Source organism: Lacerta agilis, chromosome 4 (genome assembly GCF_009819535.1).
Source record: "Lacerta agilis isolate rLacAgi1 chromosome 4, rLacAgi1.pri, whole genome shotgun sequence".
Classification (NCBI taxonomy): domain Eukaryota; kingdom Metazoa; phylum Chordata; class Lepidosauria; order Squamata; family Lacertidae; genus Lacerta; species Lacerta agilis.
In genome coordinates, this window is record NC_046315.1 from 19691811 (window position 1) to 19712622 (window position 20812).

Sequence of the window (20812 nt, forward strand, 5' to 3'; positions counted from 1 at the left end):
CTTACTCGGAAGCAGGCCCTGTTAGTGGGGCTTCCTGCAGCCTTGGAGTCTTCTGCCTTAAAAAGTTTCTGGTGCAATCCTAAACCACGCCTATACTCTGAAGTAAGCCCCGTTGAATTCAGTGAGGCTTACTCCCAGGTAAGTGGGGTTAAGAATTGCAGCCATAGTCAGAGCATCTCTACGCTCGGTGCCCATCATTTCGGATGTTCGAGTCCAGCCAGCTCCGTTCCCTCCTGGAAGCAGCAGCGCTACTTCTACCCAGGAGAGCAAGCGTTCTCCCTCTCCTTAAAAAAACCAACCAACAAACAAACAAAAACCCCTGCCTCGATTGCTAGCAAAAGAAGGAAAAAAATTGTCTATTCGTGTACATATTATGCACATTGTCAACTGCAATCTCTTTAAAGTAATGCCAAGAGGAGCAGGTTTTGAAAACTACAAGGGGTCCACTTGAAATCCAGTCCTTGAGAGAAGACTTTTGGGATGCATTTGCATTGAAATCCTTTATTCCCTTTCCTCAGTAGTTCTTAAACACACCTAATTGGAAGTAAGCCCCACTAAATTGAATGCGACTTACAGAATTGCGGTCTGGGCAGAAGAGGCATTGGTTTACGCTGGAGAAAAGACAGAGCATCATTCTATTTATATGATTCTGATCCTGCCCCTTCCTTCAGTGACCTCACATGGAGAGGGGCTTAATCCATTTTGCATTCACAACAAACCTGCGAGAGACTGAAAAATGGTCATTCATGCAACATCCTAACGAGTAGGGATTTGAACCCAGAACTCACTGGCCCAAGAGTTCTGTCAGCCTCCCATTTCTCCCCCCCCCTCCACCATGTGTGTACCCCTCAGGCTGACGTTTTAAAACATATGTTCCGGTGTGCTGTGGCTTCCTTGGAGCATCTTGCTATGGAGAGAGTACGTTGGGCCTTTTCCTGTGGCACATGGGTCCCTTGCCGTGAGGATTGGTTGCTGTCCATGCGCCTCATACAGCCTGAAGAGAGAGAGCGCATCGAACAGTTTGTCTTCCGCCGCGATGCCAAGGCTGCAGTGGTATATGTATATATATATATATATATTTATGCTCTTATTTTAAGATATACGTTGTTATTTTAGCATAAAGGTGGTGCTTCTAGACAGAGACTTTTGCAAGTGAGAGATGCATTGAACCAACAGAGTCTGTGCCCAGTCTCCTATGTTGATAACTGCTAGGCCAAACTGCCCCATCAGCATAGCGTTGGCTCCAAGGTATTGGGGGGTTTGGGCCTTCATTGAGTTTCCTTAAATGGAGGATTCTTTTAGCCTGCTTTCGATCTTGAATACTTGCAGAATGAAAATGACAGGGTGGTGGGCCCTCTGTTGTCTATTGCCACTCTCTAGAGCAGGGGCTTGGAACTGCTTTCAGCCCCAAGGGCCACATTCCCTTATAGGCAGCTTTCTGGGGGCCATATATCAGTGGTGGCCAGGGCCAGAAGCAGATGCTGGCAGAGCAAAGAATGCTTAATTTTGCCTTCGCACATAAAAGAGATCATAGAATCGTAGTTGGAAGGGACCATAATTTTAGTCCAAGCCCTTGCAATGCAGGAATCTTTTGCCCAACGTGGGGCTGGAACCCACAACCCTGAGAATGAGTCCCATGCTCTACCGACTGACTGCGAGAGGCAGTGAAGGATAGGCATGCCTGGTGTGCTCTGGTCCATGGGGTCACGAAGAGTCGGACACGACTCAACAACAACAACAACAAAAACTGAAACATTCCTCTCTGTATCCTTCATCCAGACAAGCAGGAGTGAATATCAGAGTTCAAGGACACATTGCAGCCTGGCAAAAATACTCAAGGAGGGTACAAAGCAAGCCCAGTGAGGGCTTTGGCCTGGGGAAAAAGGGGTGTGGCCTGGAGAGCATTCTGAGGGCCAGATAGATCCCTGAGAGCCACATTCAGTCCTTAAACTTAAATTATTCTAGCCCTGTCCCCGTGGCCATCACCCACTTGGCTATATCAAAAGGATGCAGAAGAGACTAACCATCTCTTTCCATCATCATTTTTATTTTTTAAATTAAATTTGATGGTCGATTTATCTTGCCCAGGGCAGCACAAAGCGACTTACAACCCACTGACCAAACAGACAGACAAACCCTCCCACAAAGTTATATTAAAATAAAGAGGAAATAAAATTACATTAGAAACACCCTGCCCACTTCTAAAAGGTGACACCAATTAAAGGCCAAAGGCCTGGTTATAAGGGAAAGCTTTTGCCTAGAGATATATAACGATGGCGCCAGGGGAGCCTCATCTTGGCTGGGACCAGCTGTCATTTAGCTCCTCTCCTCCCAGAATGGCCCCTACAATGGTAATTTTTCCTGGTCATTTTATAACTTTATTATGTAACGGACTAAAAGATTCGAAAGGAGGAGGAAACACAGATTCCAGGTTCTTCGGTGGCATCCATGCATGCTCTGTAACGTCTAGTTCCAGCCAGCGTTTTAAAATAAATGAAATGTAAATCGGTTTGAGTCACTACGGAACTGTGTGGTATGATCCATTCTAATCAGCTCTGTAGGCAGATGTGAAAATGGGATTTCTGTTTGCTGCTTATATTATCTCCTGTGCTATAGGTGGTGCTGATGCTCGGCGGATAATATATGAGTGCAATCTTTTTAATACTTTTTTAAATCATAAAAATAGCCCTGGGAGGGGTGTGTGGAGTGCAAACCCACTGCTAAATCATAGAGAGCAATGCCCATGAGTTCCTCATTAAATGCATCATTCGAAAAATGTAATAAAAGTGAACCATTTCCTGACAAACTAAGGACCAGCCATTTGTTTCTCCTGTTCATGTGTATAGACATTAAGTTCCATCACTGCTACCATTCTATTTTAGTGTATTAATTAGAGCAGCTTCCCCAACCTGCTTTCCTCCAGATATTTTCATCATTCCCTATCAGCATGGCTGTGGGAGTTGTAGTCCAAAGCATATGGGGGCTGGGTTGGAGGGTATAGGACGGATGAGAGAGACATGGGTTTAAGCCAAGCCTACCTCTCAGGGTTGCTGTGAATATAAAGTAGGACAGCCCCTGTTTCCATCTTTCGTGCAGGAAGAGTGGAATATATATATATATATATATACACATACATACATACATACACACATATATATACACACACACATACACACACACACACACACCCCTCAAATGTATATGTATGTGTGTAGTATTATTATTATTATTATTACTCTGTTCTATTCTATTCTATATTCTATTATTATATAATACAGTAGCTGTAATGTTTGGCCCAACGTATGTTTTAATTCTGTTATTAAAAGCATATAAAGCATAACTGTGCTCTATAATGAACCTTCAAAACATAAGGCAAATGATATCTTAATATAAAGGTAAAGGGTAAAGGGATCCCTGACTGTTAGGTCCGGTCGCGGACGACTCTGGGGTTGCGGCGCTCATCTCGCTTTACTGGCCGAGGGAGCTGGTGTACAGCTTCCGGGTCTTGTGGCCAGCATGACTAAGCCGCTTCTGGCGAACCAGAGTAGCGCACGGAAACACTGTTTACCTTCCTGCCGGAGCAGTACCTATTTATCTACTTGCACTTTGACGTGCTTTCGAACTGCTAGGTTGGCAGGAGCTGGGACCGAGCAATGGGAGCTCACCCCTTTGCGGGGATTCGAACCGCCGACCTTCTGATTGGCAAGCCCTAGGCTCAGTGGTTTAGACTACAGCGCCACACCTCTCTCTCTCTCTCTCTCTCTCTCTATATATATATATATATATCCCCCTTTCCCCCCTTTTACATATAACAGTTACTTGCTGTGAATTATTTGTTCATTTTGCCTCATAGGCTGGCCGTCTGCTGATAAGAAAATTAATTGCAGAGAAGCTGAAGATTCCCTGGAACAAAATAAAGTTACAAAGGACTTCAAAAGGCAAACCTGTCCTTGCAAATGACTTAAGCAGTGCCCATTCCAGCTTCAGCTTTAATGTTTCCCATCAAGGGAATTATGCTGTTCTTGCCGCCGAGCCTGACTGTCAAGCTGGCATTGATGTTATGAAGACGAGCATGCCAGGTAATGTACTATAGTCACTCTTAAAAAAAAAAAATCTACAGTGCCCTAGGACAGGAAAGAGAAGCTACTTTGCTCATTTATTGCGACACGCTGTAGAGGGACTTTTGAGGTGCCAGTGATTGGCTGAGCTTTCCTTCTGTCACAGACAGCTTCTGACTGCCATTGGCTAAATTGTTGCAATCTTAGGAGTGCAGGAAGTAGCCTTATACCAAGCCAGACCATCGGTTCATCTGGCTCAACATTGCCCACAACACTCTGGCAGTTGCTGTCCAAGGTTTCAGGAGGGAATCCTACCCAGCCATTCCTAGAGATGCCAAGGAGACCTTTGGCATGTTTCTTTGGTGGAGTCTCCTTCTTTGGAGGTCTTTAAGCGGAGGCTTGACAGCCATCTGTCAGGAATGCTTTGATGGTGTTTCCTGCTTGGCAGGGGGTTGGACTGGATGGCCCTTGTGGTCTCTTCCAACTCTATGATTCTATGATTCTGATTTTGTTTGACATGTTTTTATTGAGTGTATTCATGTACGTATTGTTACAGAAGCTGGGCGCCACCCCCACTGTGTTCCAGGCGCTCACCCAGGGTTTGTGCTGCTTTGGAGAATTGAAGACGTGGTAGAGACTGTCATAGCTTCAAGAAATATGATTTATTCACATATTCACACCTTCAGTCTGTGTGGAGGGAGTCCAGATCTTACAGCAGGCATCCCCAAACTTGGCCCTCCAGCTGTTTTGGGACTACAGTTCCCATAATCCCTGACCACTGGTCCTGTTAGCTAGGGATGATTGGAGTTGTAGTCACAAAACAACCGGAGGGCCGAGTTTGGGGATGCCTGTCTTACAGCATGGTCATTTCAAGAGGGGCTGCTCCCCTAGAGCCATGGAGTCAAAGGCATCTCCTGCAGCCAGCCTGCCCAAGATGGATCCCAGTCTTTGTTCTCCCCCTTCCTCTTCTCAGCACAACTTGCTCTAAAATCTCTATTTTCCTGTCACCTCAAACACACACCCCATCACCATGGCAACCTCTGTCTGCCTAGGCCAGGCATGTCCAAAGTCAGTTTCAGGGGCCTAATCCGCCCTGTTGGTTGGTTTAATCCAGCCCCTGTGGCAGTTTATTTCTTGGGGGGGGGGAATCCTAAAAAAGCCTCAACAACTTAAATCCTAAAAAGAAGCTCAACAACGCCAACCCTAAAAAAAGCTCAACAACTTCATCAAATCTGGCCCTCTTTGAAAAAAGTTTGGACATCAACACTTCTTGTCATGTTAATACCTCTAACCTAGGTGAGGCCCTGGCTTGGAACAGAAGCTTAGCTTGTGTTTTTCCACTTGCCTGCAATTTTCCCTTCAATACTCCAAATATTCAAAATCCTGCCGTTTATAATTTCTAGGGTTTAGTCCCACCCCAATCTATAACAGTATTTATTTGCCCATTGAAGGTATTTCTACCTCATCTTTGAGCTGAAAAAGCTGGGGTGTGGCAAACTAAGATGGTTCCTGGCGAAAGGCTCATAATCTAAAAAGACATGACAGATGAGGAAAAAGAAATGGGAGCGAAAAGTATTCTCTAGACCAAGTCCTTATAATGCACCCTGCCTTGGGCTAAGCAATTCATGTAAACAGCCAACCAAACTATACCGATATGATTCTTTGGAAAACGAAAGGCTGGGCGGAAACCCCTCAATTCTGTGGAAGGATGTGTGTGTGGTTTTTTTCCTTCCAGAAAGGAAAGAGGCTTTATGTCCCAAAAACTAGAGTTACAAGGGATTCGTATTTTTCTTTATCTTAAGAGCAGCCACAGGGTGGCACTATTGATCTGTGGAAAATCTTTCCATCTGTTCCGAAATTCATGTTCCAAAACATTAAGCACTTGCGGATGAGGCCATCTGCAACATTTCAACCGCCCCATTGAAAAGAGGATGCTCGTCATAATATGTGAAAACCATTTTGGCACCCATATACGCTATAATAACCAATCCATTTTCTCTTCTATAAGAGCTGTATCTCTGTCAGGGAACAAATGGAGATCTCCAACAGGAAATTCTCAGCACCTTTGCTACACTACAGTTCCCAGGATTCTCTGGGGCAAACCATGATAATCTAACTGGTATAGAGCAGGTATTTTTGTAGTGTAGATTTGTTCTTCAGAACCAGGCCGCTTTTTTACTTTGTTTTGTCTTTATCTCTTTTTGGTGGGGAGTGGGGTGGAGAAGCATAAGACATGCTAGTTTTCCGGTGATTCCATACTGTTCTTGATGCCTCCCCGACACACAGTAACAACTTTTATTTGCAGGGTGCTGGGAAGTTCCTGTGGAAACTAGTGAAAATCTAGTGCCTTGCCTTGTGCAAAGCCATAAGAAATCAAATCAGGAACATGAAATTCATTAAAAGTAAACCTTTTTGGGTGCAATCGTCTAAAGCAGTATTTCCCAAACTTGGGTCTCCAGTTGTTTTTGAACTACAATTCCCACCATCCATGACCACTGGTCCTGCTAGCTGGGGATGATGGGAGTTGTAGTACAAAAACAACTTGAGACCCAAGTTTGGGAAACACTGGTCTAAAGTAAGAGCTGCTTCATAATGTTTAAAAAAACAGCAGGTACGGAAGATCACCAGGGAAGATTAGCTTTAACTGCATTCTAAAAGGCAAGCTAAGATGGTGCAGAGATTGCTCCTGAATTGTTTGTGGCCATCACTTTCCAGCGCCACCTTGAGTGCCCAGGCTGCAGATGCAACACTATATCTCCCCTTCTGCAAAACTTTGGATTGCAGTCTTAAGGGATGAATGACCAAGGCCAGCTCTGATTATTAATGTCCTAGTCCCTGCCAGATTAATGTAACGTGCTTTCAGAGGGGCTGCCTTTGGAGACCTCAAAATCTGCTCTGCGAGGTTAGGTGAGCTGGAGGCCCTGCTGTGCAAGTGCATTTCTGTTGCACAAGCCGGTGGACAGCCCAAATTAAGCACTATTTGAGTCCTCTAAATTGCGGCGAGAGTTGAGCACGGGAGCTGCTTGCTCCCATTGAGACCAACGCAACTTAAAAGTAACTAACGTGGAGAAAATAATGTAAATGGCTTTTCAGTGCTAAAATGTTGTCTGTACAGAGGAGAAGAGTTATCTGCATGTGTATAATATGCATGTTGCCATTTCCATTCACTTTTTGATTAATGGGCTTTTCAAGGTTCTGCTGTGAAAAAGCTGATAATGGAAGCATAAGGTATTTTCCTAGAAGAGAGAGTGAAAGAAATTCCGGCTCGGCTCTAATCTGCTTGCTTATCTAGCATTCTACTGTTGTAATAGCCTTGCCAAGGGAGCACAGGAAGCTGACGTCAAGTAAGCCAGTGTAAATTAAGCTGGAGTAAAGATAAACCAGAGACGAGGGTGGCGCTGTGGGTTAAACCACAGAGCCTAGGGCTTGCCGATCAGAAGGCTGGCGGTTCAAATCCCCGCAACGGGGTGAGCTCCCGCTGCTCGGTCCCAGCTCTTGCCCACCTAGTAGTTCGAAAGCACGTCAAAAGTGCAAGTAGATAAATAGGTACTGCTCCAGCGGGAAGGTAATCGGCGTTTCCGTGCGCTGCTCTGGTTCGCCAGAAGCGGTTTAGTCATGGTGGCCACATGACCTGGAAGCTGTACGCCGGCTCCCTCGGCCAGTAACACGAGATGAGCGCCGCAACCCCAGAGTTGGACACAACTGGACCTAATGGTCAGGGGTCCCTTTACCTTTTCCTAAAGATAAACCAGAGCCAAATTCTGATCAGCAGTGAGGCTACAGCTGGATGAGCCAGCCTAAGCATGGCAGACAGAAAGCCAGCCTTCAATATTATGTTTGAGTTACACCACCCTTTTTGCTGGCTTAATGTAGACCAGGTTGCCAGGTCATGTGACTCAGCTGAACCAGGCTTAGGATCCAGCCATGGTCCCGCCCCCCGCTGCACACACACCCCTTTTCAATGCTTACACTGGGCTGAAGATCTGCTGGGCTCAACTGAGCCAGCTAGGTCCTGGCTGAGCCAGGATGAGAGATATGCTAGCTGAGGATGAAGGAATTTCATCAGTATAACCCAGCTGGATCCTAACCCATCCATCTTGCCAGATAGGATTGTTCTGTAAAAATTAAAGCATTTTTACTTCCTATTGCTACTGCTGCTTTTTTCTTTTCTTTTCTTCATTTTCCTTTGCATCATGATCCTACCAGCATATTCCATCAGAGGTCTAACTGGAGGACGGTGAACTCTTCAGTCACAGCATGAGAACATTTCCAGGTTTTTGGTTTTTGGCATTCATTTATAGGAATAATTGCATTAAGATTATTTTCTGTGAGTGGCAGGGTATACAGGATATTATTTTTGGCTGTGAAGTGTGGCATGATGGAAAGTTTCGGGCTAGTGCTTGTTATCAGGATAATATTCAGCTGAACTTAGTCCATTTTTCCCCCCACCAGTGGAGCTTAAAATGCTTTACTGTATAGATTTCAAGGGAGGCCTCCACTGGTGCCATGCAGAGATGTGTTGTTGTTGTTTTTTGTTTTGTTTTTTAAAATGGGAGTAGAGTAGAGAAAGAGTTAAACTCAGGCTCAAGCTTCCCCGTGGCTGCCGCTGGGAAGATGGGAATGCAGTAGTGAAAATCTACTCCTGTTGAATTTCTGCCTGTTGTGCACTTGGAAATACTGCAGGGCACCTGTCAAAAGGGAGGGGGGAAATAGCAGTGTCATGCCCTATTGCTTCTCAAAACTGGTCATGAATGCCACCCTACCTGTAAGAATAATGTGGTGACAGGTTCTGCGGTGATTTATAGAATTCATGGCTGTATGAGCGGTAGACTCATAATCTGGGGAACCGGGTTCGTGTCTCCACTCCTCCACATGCAGCTGCTGGGTGACCTTGGGCTAGTCACACTTCTCTGAAGTCTCTCAGCCCCACTCACCTCACAGAGTGTTTGTTGTGGGGGAGGAAGGGAAAGGAGAATGTTAGCCGCTTTGAGACTCCTTCGGGTAGTGATAAAGCGGGATATCAAATCCAAACTCTTCTTCTTCTTCTAAGGACTGATACTTGGAACGCCCTGGATGGTATTTCCTTTTCTAAGCACTTGAGACAGATACCTTTTTGGTGTTGTTGTTGTTGTTTTCCAAGATGTGCTTCTGAAATGTGGGCCTAGAGCAAACCAGAAACTGCGCACCCCTCTCTCGGTGCCTCCAGAATACTCTTCACTTTCCCCCTAACATTTTTATAGCCGTCATTCACATTAATGTTATCATCCGTCCTCAGGGCTTATCCTACCCCCGTCAGTTAACAGTTATCATCTATCCCTTGCCAGAGGAAATCAATTAAAAATAAGTTAAAACTAATTTTACAACTGCTGACGCAAAGCTGGATTGTCTGCTCCCTGAAATGAACACTCTAGAGAGGGAGCGAAGTTCAGATACGATTCATTCAGAAGGAAATTAGACATGAAGATTCTAGCAGCCAATTATTCTGTTTCCCAGACAAATCCCGGCCGTGAATACTTGAAAGTTAAGTTCTGCTGTTTCACTGGGTACATGTGCCTAGGATTCCTCCATTTCAGAGATCTAAAGCCTTTATTTAGTGCCCTGGATGGTGATAATATTTGACGTATCCCCCACCCACCCACCCTCAATAAGAAAAAAAGGGTCTGTTGCTTTTCTGTTTGAGGGGAGATAAGAAATTGTTGCTTTCTATTACGAACATAAGGAGTATGAGCTTCACAACAGCTCTTTTAATCTATTTGTAACAGATAAAACATTAATTACGTTTATGTTGCTAATGAGATATTTAGCAGCACAGTTGCTGAAAAGATTTTTTTTCTGTCACTTCATCCCATTTTATAAATAGGTACCTCACGCCTAGGTTTTTGTGACCCAGAAGTCTGTATCTAACCTGCAGGTTAACAGATAAATATGTTTAAAAAACAACAACTCCAAAGATAAACATGTTAGCTTTTTATAAGTTTTATTTGAAATTAAAATAAAGTATCTATTATTCCTGGGAAGTTGCCTTCCCTCCCCCCACTCTGTTGCCTTTATAAAAGAATGCAGTTCAGAATTCTTGCACTAGGGGGCAGGCTGTGGTGCTGAGTCCCACTGGTGGGTCTCAGGCCACTCTTTGAGAAATACTGAAATAGCCCCTAATGGACATTCCTCGCTTTGAGGAAGCACATTTTGGGGATATCTTCCTTTGTTAAAACACTGCGTTCTCTGAAAATAAATATGGCAGAGAAATCTATTCTTGTTCTCTGTTAAGTATAATTGTTTAAGTGCACATTGAAAAGGAGGATGATTGTTTGTTTATTACTGAAAGGGTTTAACACTGGAAAATTCCATTTTAGTATATACTAAGCTAGAAGACAGCTCTCTCTAAGCTTTAGTTGGATTGACCATTAACTGTTGCAGTTCTCTATTAGTTTACACGTGAGTGTTTAACCTTAGATCATGTGATCAAGATATTCAATTGCAAATCTCCATTTTGAAGGAAGTTGCCTGGACGCCACAGAAAACAAAAGAATGTGATAATGAAGCCTCTCAAGGAGCTGCATAAACTTAGGCTGGATGCAGGCTAATGCAAGCTATGGGAGAAACAGAGATTTGATTTTTACTCTGATCATAATTACATTATATATATTTAAGAAGAACTTACACTTGGATATGCATATGCCTTATGGAATTATCCGTCTGTATCATTGATAGTTTTGTACTTGCTTTTGAAGATGTTCTAGTTAGTAAAGCTTCGAATAATAATTATGGGTCTGGACCATTTTGCTTCCAAAAGGAGTCAGCTTTTATGCATCCAGTATTAATACTGGTATTTGCAATATTCTCATCCCATTTCCAAGAAAATCTATCACATTTGTAATGTAAAGATCTGCCAAAATTGTCCATATCCTTACTTTGAAACTGATAATGGCAGAACTTTTGGAGAACCTGTGGTCCTCTAGATGTTGCTGGACTCCATCTCCCACTATTCCTGACCATTGGCCATGCTCACTGGGGTTGATGGGAGTTGGAGTCATACAGCATTTGGAGAGGTACATATTTCTGTCGACCCACAGTTCTAATCTTTTACAAAATTTCATGGTAATATATAAATAATCAGATTCATTAACAAGGCAAGAAGGTAAGAACCTGACCTTCCAAAGGAAAAGGTTGCTTCTGAAGTTGGCCTTTTAAATTCCCCTCTCTTTAAATGCAGTTGGTAGGATTGTAATTGCTGTTATTATTATTTTTTAAAGGAGAGAGATGTCTTTTTTCAGATAATGAGCTTGCTAATAATTTCCCAGTATGCTCAGCTTTGTAAGCTAAAACCAGACAAGGCCTTGCTTAATAATGAGTATACGGTATGTCTTTTGGTGACTTCTCCAGTAAACTGATATTATGTCTCCATCTTCATTTCTCTTATTTATTTTTGCCAGCTACCACAATGAATTGTAAAGCGTGGATCCGTTTTAATTTAATGTACTATTACCTTGAGAATCCTCTGATGTATTTCTAAAGATTTCGGCTTTCCTGTTTGCTTCTCTGTCCACCTCATTCCACACATTTTCCTTTACCTAGACAACAAGAGAGCCCAAAAGTTCTGTTGTGGAAGTACTGGACCCAAAATAAATTCCTTCTGAATACTTCGTAAAATTTGATTTTCACAGCAACCGCTTCCAACATTTTTCTTTTACATTTGTGAAAGGAAATGACTGATTTTTACAGTGATTTTATTTTACTTTTCTTTGCTGCTTTGCAAAACATCTCTTGCTATATACTGCCACCATCATCTGTCAGGAACTGTGCTGAGGAGGGCTCCACTGAGGAGGAATGGTGCAGCCTCCCCCTGCTCTTGATCAGGATCCTGAATCTTCCCAGGAGCAGGAGGACAGTTTAGATTTAGAACAGTGGTTTGCAGAGGGACATAGTTCAGAAGGCAGAACTGGGAAGTACTGGATGGGGAACAGCTAGGAGGAGAACTGGGAGAGAGAGTTAACAGACTCACTGTCACTTGAAAGCGTTCATCCGCTCAGCCCAAGGTCAAGAAGAGCAGATAAGGTGGCAGCACAGAATGCACAGTGGTTGTGAGAACAGGTTTTAGTGACATGGATGACTAGGGAGGATGTGGGTGGAACCCTTAATTGGGTGCACCTTCATTCCTAGGAATGGAATCTTTGTTCTCTCGCTGTGATCATTAAAGTTTCTAACTGGTAAGAGACTCCTTTATCTTTGTTCTGCCTATCTACTGCCAAGGTTGGGGCGGGGGGGGGGGGGGAGAGGGAGCCGATTCCCTGAAGCCTGATGATGAAGCTATATGGTGTAGCTAAATCCAGATTTTGAATATTTTTATTACTGGCTGAACTTGTTTGTGTGGTTATGACCCAAGAGGAAGTGTGGTCTAGAAATGTATTCCATCATAATGCATGCTTTGCATGCATTATCATAGAATCATGGTGGTTGCCCAGGAGGTGCCATTGTGGTTCCCAAAAGTGTCTGTGTGTCCTCTGGCACCTGTGAAGGTTCTCCAGTGGATTGAGCAGACAAGACCAATAATGGGTCAATAAGGCGGTTTCTGCACGTGCTGTAGAAGAAAGCAAGAGACAGGTGGGGCTTGTCAACCTGGGAAGGTAGCCCATCTAGGAGGAGGAAAACTGGTCCTAAACTTCTTCTGCCTTGTGGGATATCTTCAGCAGAAGAAAAGGCTAAACCCTACACAAATCCAGAGTGGAATCCCTAAGGCAGTTGGATGGAACTTTATACTTCCCCTCCCAGCAACTCCTGCAGCCATGCTGGTGCCAAATGTATTGCTCTGATTTCCTTTGGACCACGTCAGTGAGGCCAAGAGGGGTCTTCTCACATGAGCAGCCCTGGATCTCCATAGACACTGCCCAGGAGGAGGTCATGTCAGTGTTAATAGTGCAGTGGTTGGGCTTCAACCCTGGAGATGCACTCCAATGCCTTTTGAGACAGACGGATGCCAGCAGTCTTAGTTTGCAGTCAATGCAAGTCTAAATTGGAAGAAACTGACATACTGAATAGAGCAGAAAGTGGGCTGAGTGGAAGTTTGCTCCCTGTGGTATGTGCACACCTGTGTCTTTCTTTTGTCCCACAACTGCTTATCAAAAGGCTTTTCCCCTCAAGCTTTAAACTGCAAGTTGGAACACGTGAAACGTTTTCAGCTGGTAGAAGTGGGATGAGTTATGCATACAATCGGCAGCCACCCCTCTTCCAAATTGCTATTTTATTTTCTGAAGGGGGAAAAGAACTGCTGATAGCCTTAGCCTTCTATGTGAAAGAGAAACACCTTAATGAAATATTTTGGCTTTTAGGGATCAGAAAGGTGACAATGTTATCAGCAATAAATTCCCCTTTGAATATGTGTCATCCTGTGATCTTGTGGGAAATCAGTTGACCTTATGGCTATTGGCCTTTTTGTTTATCCTTGTACAGAAAGCACTTTTTAGTTCAGATCAAGGCTTCTTAGATAAATGCATTTTTAAAAAGCCGCCTCTCATACATTTACTGCAGCCCTTCCAAGAAGTTGCCTTTGTTGTCCCCCCCCCCCATTTGCAGCTCTCAGTTGAAAGTGTCTCAACTTGGATGAAAAAGCATACGCTTTATATATCAATTTGTGCCTTTAAAATACGACCTTCTGTCTCTCTTCCTGTCGCACTTGAAACAGGCATATCCAAGTGTGTTTGAATGCAGCACATAAGGTTAAAAAATGCTGCTGGGAACATAAATGAGGTTCAATTGAAAATTTGTACATCGATTGTATTATAGTGCGACATTTCAGAGCTAAACATTTCGAAGCACCATTCACAGAATTAGACCACAACACCAGGCAAAGACTTAAACCCCCTCACTGATCTAGATAGGGTACACCAGCAATTCATTAATTTTTTTTAAAAAAACATTCTCACAATCCTTTTAAAAAAAGTTTTATTAGGGTTTCTAGAGAAAAATACAAAGGTTAATATCTAATATCTTTTCCCACTTTTATCTGAACTAAGACTTTCTTTTCCACCCCAATCAGCAATCCATTGCTCCGTGTCCAGAGAAGCGGACACGCAGCAATGGATTCAAACTACAAGAAAGAAGTATTCCACCTAAACATTAGGAAGAACTTCCTGACAGTGAGAGCTGTTCGACAGTAGAATTTGCTGCCAGGGAGTGTGGTGGAGTCTCCTTCTTTGGAGGTCTTTAAGCGGAGGCTTGACAGCCATCTGTCAGGAATGCTTTGATGGTGTTTCCTGCTTGGCAGGGGGTTGGACTGGATGGCCCTTGTGGTCTCTTCCAACTCTATGATTCTATGATTTTGCCTTCTAATTGCAGGGAGTGGTTCAATTCCAGACTTCTTTCGAATTATGAAGCGGCAGTTTACAGAGGAAGAGTGGAGAGCAATCAAGTCCATGAACAGTGAATGGCTTCAGTTGGATATGTTTCATAGGCACTGGGTAACTGACCATTTTTATTTTTAATCGTTTATCCATAATCCAGTCAACACAGCCCCTCTTCAAATATTTGAGTGGCTTTGTTTTGAATAACTTTTATTGAATCGTTTATATATTTGCTTTGAAAGCCTACAAAGAAGAATTCGGAGGAGGATTTTGTTTGGCCTGCATTTTGTAAAACAATTGTGTTTAAATGTATCAAATGTACAAAACGCCATAATATTAATATATAACATAGAATGCACAATACAAATCTTAAATACTGTAATGCACTATAATCATATTTCATACATAATTTCAATATTTGCTGCTATCATTAACAATCAGTCTTTATGTACCACCTCCTAAAATACGTTTAATTAGTGTGGTGACATATTTTTCACTACTTCCAACAAATCTATGGATTATGCTTATTTTTCAAATTTCACACACCTCCTAATTTTAAATTACAGGTCTCAATTTAAAAAATGTACCAAAGTGCATCAAAAGTAGTATTTTAGGATGAAATACATTTAGAAATGTGTTCACCAAGCTAAAATACTATTTTGTGATAAAATATGTATTTTCATATGTATTTTTTTAACAAATGTTCTAATTAACTTTATTAAATTTCTTCATCAACTACATTAGTTTCATATAATATTTTTCACAATAATAGGCATAATACATACATATCATACATGAAGACACAAATATTATTCATACAAATACCCAATTATTAAACTGTCAGTAAATATTAAATATTTTATAATTCATTAATCTGCTCTTTTAAAATTCTCATTGTTACATTAAATATTAAATAAGAGAATATGAATTCCCCCCATCTTCCATTATTCCTCCTTTCTTATATATTGCTCTGCTAATTTCCAGTCTTCCCATTTTCCTCCGTATCCCTCCACTTCTTTAACGTGATTGTTAATGTAATAATTGACATTTCTTCCCCTATTTTTCTAATTACTTCTTTTCCAAACCCTGCTCACATCTTTCTTCAACATTTTAGCATTCACAATCCCTGTCAGGGTTAAATTATACAGTATCTTGAGTCTAGATTTACTTGCAATTCTTGGGGTGGGGGTGGGGATTCACATAGTTTGGGAGACATAATAGAAAATATTCAGTTATTATCTCCTTAAATTTTTCATTTATAACTTATTAGCACCGCCCTCCAATATTGCTTCCCCCTTGCACACTCGCACCATGAATGGATACAATCTCTCTTAATGTTATTACAGAACCAACATGTCTTCCTGTAGACAGGAATAATTCTTCAGTTACTTGCTTTGTACAACATTGAAGCATTTCCCCTCTCATCTCTTCCCTGCCAAACAATTGATGGGCAGGTGGATTCCCCAACCATTTCCGCGCATGCGCAGGAGGTGGCATTGCGGGCATTCACGACCCGATCACGCGCACAGGGCCTGTGCGATTGGAAGGATTTCCGCCGCATCGCCCAAAGGCCAACCAACCCGGTCAGCGGGGGGGGGGGGGGGCGTGTCCTGCTTCCCTTTAAGCAGGAAACAGCGGGAATCCTCTCTCTTTCGCTCCAGACCCCAGGTAATAAATAAATAAGAATAACATTTGATCAGTTAAATCATCCATTAAGCCTAGGGAATGGCTTGATGACCGAATTCCACTAAAGCTAAACAAGGAAGATGCTTTGCAAGGTGCTAGGGTGGGAGATTGCCTAAGAGCCATACATAAGCCACTTTAAGTTACTTGTAGGAAGAATAAACAGATAATCAATAAACTGAATGATCAGCTAAAATCCATTGACAGCCCTTCAGGGTTCGTGACCAGTTCTTATTAATGCAGTGGGCATTTTTGTAACTCGGGTATCTGAAAGAAGGCTTCTGTGTTGTTCCATGCTTACTCCTGCCAATTGTACTTGCAAGATATAACCATAGAAATTCTCTATACATAACAGGCAGAAGAAAAAGACCAGGGATTTGGCTCTGGTTTAAACATGTCTAGGCGTGGAATAATTTTAAATGTAAGTGGGGGGAGGGACACAGTATAGAGTCTTGTGGTTCCTATTAGGCAGAGATTCAGAAAGCCACTCTGCATATAGGGATTGGGATACTGCTCTTAACCATACACGGGTTGACCACCTGCATTTTGATTTGTTTTACTTTTAGGCACTAAAAGAGAGCTTTATAAAAGCCATTGGTGTCGGGATAGGTTTTGACCTTCAGAGGATTGAGTTTAATGTATCCCCACTGCAACTGGAAGTGGGGAAAACGTATAAGGAGACAGTTATGCTCTTGGATGGTGAAGAAGAAAAGGAATGGAGTTTTGAGGTGAGGCTCCAACCTACAAACTGATCCCTAAAGTTATACTATATACTGTCTTGAAATACCATAAGATGTTGGTGTGCAACACATAAATTGCCTACTCGTCAGCCCCTGCTTGCTTGGGATCCCGATTTGTGAGGGTGCAGGGGTGGGAGAAGAAGAGGAGCGTGCCCAGTCGGTTGTGTGGCCAGTGTTTCTGGGTCCCCTCGAAAATCCATTGGCCCAGGGGAGACCATCGGTTGTGCCTGATTGATTTTAAGGGCAGAGGGCGGACTTGAGGCACAACTTTCTCCCCCTTATGCTTCTCTTTGCCCACCAAAGCCTCTCCTTTCCCCCGGCTTGGTATTTGTGCTGCGTCTCGAGGAGCAATCAAAACTACATTCACGTTTTCCCTGTAATGGCCAAATTTGCCCATGGCTTTCGGGAGCGATTGTGCTGTTGCTTTGTTGAGCTCTCATAAAGAAATTTGCTGGTGTTTCCAAAGAAGGAAGAAAAAAAACAAGCTTTGTCTGCTGGAAATGCTGCAGAACCTTATAATGCACCCAGTTGGAGCACCCGTAAAGCTTTTAACGTCTGCAGTCTGGGGGGACCTCATGCCAGTAGTGGCAGTAACTAACATTTAGACTCCTATGTTTGCTTTTCGAAATGGGAAATGATGTTAATATTAAGTCACCGAGAAATAACCTCTTAACTTCACTTTAGGGAACTCAGTTTCTGCTTTGATAATGTATGAAATGGGGGGGGGGAAGGGAGGTCAAGTATAGTAGGTAAAAAAGAGACTTCTTTTTTTTACCACCCACAGTGAACAGAATAGAAATTGTCAAAGCACTGGTCTTCAGCTGATGAGTTAGGACCCCCCCCCCCAGTAGGTCATGCGCTGACAGCTAATGGCTCCATTGCTGTTTTCTTTATTTTCTGTTTCCTTTAAAATAGGGAGAAAGAAAATCCAAATGATGGGGTGGGAAGAGGGTTACAGGGTAACCAAAGGGTAGCCTACTCTTCTGTGGTTGTGTAGAAGACGATGCATTAGTAGCTGTGACTTTTTTCAGCACCGCTTGACAAATTTGCAGCTACCAAAATCCTCATTTATATAGACAGGGGGGCCTGGTGGGGTGGATTTTGCCCCTGGACAGGAGGTTCCCCACCCCTTCCTTAATATTACTTGCTACAAATATGCTCTAGAGCAGATCCACCTTGGCAATATTGCACACGTGGAACAGGAAGTGTTACATAAGAGAGTTGACAGGCCAACAGGTTAATTTACCTAGGCTGTCACTTCACCGGACTTCCTGAAACAATGGGAAAATGTAGGCAGTTTTTCCAGTCTGTACTGTCTAAACTTTTACTCTCCTACGTTTGTTTGTTATTGGTGTTGGTAGTTATTCGGTACACTTTCCCCCCTTTTGCCATCTAGGAAACACGGCTAGATGATTGTCACCATGTTGCAGTTGCTCTGGGGAAACCAGGAGAGTTCGGAGAGAAGCCTGCTGCGGTAAGATGTTCGGGTAATTTTCAATATCAAGCAGAATTGCTAGTAGTTTTGTGATATTGTGTCTTCTGCCTTGAGATGGCTTTATGCTAAATAGCTGTTGAATTTTAAAATACACAATAGCACTCTTGACGGGGATACAATTCCAAGCAGCTGTTAATAAAAACCTAGAGTAGAAAATACCGTCCACCTGTATTCAGATCCTAGAATAAACTTAATCAATAACAATAATCAATAAACAATATCATATACTTGGGATATGATATTGGAGATCATCTAGCCCATCTGCTGCTCAGTCCAGCAGTTCCTGGACCTGCTTAGCTCTGCCACCAGAAAACTCCATGGTGGGGCTCTCTGCTGGCTGCTGCTAGAACTTGCTGGCACAGGGAGGAGAGAAACCAGAGGTCCTATTATGTAAAACAGATTTCTGTTGCACAAGCAAGTGGGCATCATTGGATTTCGGCCAATGTGAAAATATAAAAGCGGTTAAAAAAAAGGGGGGGTAGCAAAAGCAGAATCAATCAACAATGATTTCAAATCAAATCAACTGAAGCAATTAATGTATAAATATCTGCTTTTCACAAAATCTATTAAAGGGAGCCATGAATCACAAATGTTTCCATATGCTTTCTCCCTCACACAACTGAATGTTCTCAGTTATTTTGGGCATTTCTTGATGTGATCACACAACAGCATGGATTCCTTTTTCTTCTCTCTCACTGAATCAGCATGCATATGCATTGGTGCATACATTATCATCATCATCATCGTCATACTATTGTTTAAATAATTAATATACTGCCTTTCATCTGAAGAAGAAATACCATGGTGGTTCACAATTGAATAAAAGCCAATAGCAAAATAACAAGAATACAGTGGTACCGGAGCCCCGTTTGCATCATGAGCAGTCTGCAACCCGCAGCGCCGCTTCTGCGCACGCGCGTGACGTCATTTGGCGCGTTTGCGCATGCGCGAACCAGCGAACCCGGAAGTAACCCGTTCTGGTACTTCCAGGTTCGGTGCGTTCGTAACCTGCGCCGTTCGCAACCCGCAGCGAACGCAACACGAGGTGCGACTGTAAACCCAGTTACAAAAATAAGACTACATTAAAACATCCATAATTAAAATATATAAAACTAAATCCATTAAAACAGACACAGTAAATGCTTGTCTAAACTGGTGTGTCTTCAAGAGCTGGTGGAATGCCAATATCGATGGAGCTTCCCATATTTCAGCATATAAGATGGAATGGTGGACAGTTGTGTACCGAAAAGTACAGAAAACTGCACGTGGCAGTTTCAAGCAGGGAAGAATGTGGGGCAGAGCAGACTGACCAAATGATAATGGACCAAAATGGGGAAAGTCTGATCCCCTTCACCCTGGTCCTTCAGATTCCAGAACCTTGGGGTTGTGCTCAAATGTGAACATACTGGGTTGCCCTTCAAAATTAGAATTAGATCTATCTTTCTCTGCCTCTCCCATCTGTAAAATGTGTGTGTGTGTGTGTGTGTGTGTGTGTGTTTTAATGTTACAAACAGGGAAAAATAATTACAACCTTGTTCTTCAATCATGGAAATACTGATCTGCATTTCTGTGAATTGAATCCCCCCTTTCTTCTTCTTCTTCTTCTTCTTCTTCTTCTTCTTCTTCTTCTTCTTCTTCTTCTTCTTCTCAGGTGCTTTCTTCTGCTGTGACCCAGGCTACATTTACAACACTGACTTTTGATGATTTAGTTGCCTCTGCTGTGCCTCTTGCACCTGAAGAACCTGCCTGCTGGGATAGCTTTTGTGCTAAGCAGGAATCGCCAACCCGCCAGGGTTCCAATCCAAGATAAGAGAGGCTGCGTTTGCAAGGAGAGAAGCTGAAAGCACTCACAAAGGACACACACTGTTCCCCTTTCCAGTAGTTAATTTGTATGTTTGGTGGTCGTGGTGGTGGGAATGCTAAAATTGCCTTTTGTGTTCTAGTTTTTTTGCTGTTCTGTACGGAATGATTACATTTTTCATTGACCTTTTCCAGGAAGACTGGATTCAGAAGAGGAAAAACTGTTGGGTTTTCTGCTCTCTGGCTGAGTTCATATTATTATCAGCTGCTGAATCTTTGTATTTCATTTCTGCAGATATAACCGAGAGAGGGAAAGAAAGGAATGGTGTTGGCTGACTTTAAGAATATTACATCAATCCTGATTTAAATGTAGTATTTTCCTATAGTGGAAGAGTTGGTGCATTTCTGTGTTTCCTCAAGTACCTTGAGTAATGTTTATCAGGAGGACTTCACATGTATGGCTCTTTATCCAATAACCTGATTAATGCAGTAGCACCATTTGAAGACACAAATCATACAAACGGAACAATTATCCATTCAGCAGTACCTAAGAAATCCCTTTGTAGTCATGGTAAGGACAAGGGCGCATGGCCACTCTCCTACCAAAGGGAAGGGCACACTTGTCCAGTAAAACATGAACCAGGTCTTTATTGTTTATTTTCCTGATAAGCAATTTGCCATTTCTGATTCCTAAAGTAC

General features: G+C 42.7%; 1 protein-coding gene across 1 annotated transcript; it reads left to right on the plus strand.

Annotated features, from left to right (window-relative positions):
* The first annotated feature begins 373 nt into the window (after positions 1-373).
* On the plus strand, positions 374-20498 carry AASDHPPT (aminoadipate-semialdehyde dehydrogenase-phosphopantetheinyl transferase). The gene is made up of 6 exons (XM_033146217.1): positions 374-1053; positions 3854-4079; positions 14391-14512; positions 16645-16806; positions 18215-18292; positions 19965-20498. The coding sequence occupies exons 1-6, from the start codon at positions 871-873 to the stop codon at positions 20121-20123; spliced, it is 930 nt and encodes a 309-aa protein (XP_033002108.1). The 5' UTR covers positions 374-870; the 3' UTR covers positions 20124-20498.
* Positions 20499-20812: the final 314 nt, after the last annotated feature.

Excerpts from the sequence above, each read along its gene's own strand:
- AASDHPPT (XM_033146217.1), top strand. The coding sequence starts at position 871 with ATGTTCCGGTGTGCTGTGGCTTCCTTGGAGCATCTTGCTATGGAGAGA. Across the intron at positions 1,054-3,853 it reads GCGATGCCAAGGCTGCAGTG|GCTGGCCGTCTGCTGATAAG; the intron begins GTATATGTATAT and ends TTTGCCTCATAG. Across the intron at positions 4,080-14,390 it reads TATGAAGACGAGCATGCCAG|GGAGTGGTTCAATTCCAGAC; the intron begins GTAATGTACTAT and ends TTCTAATTGCAG.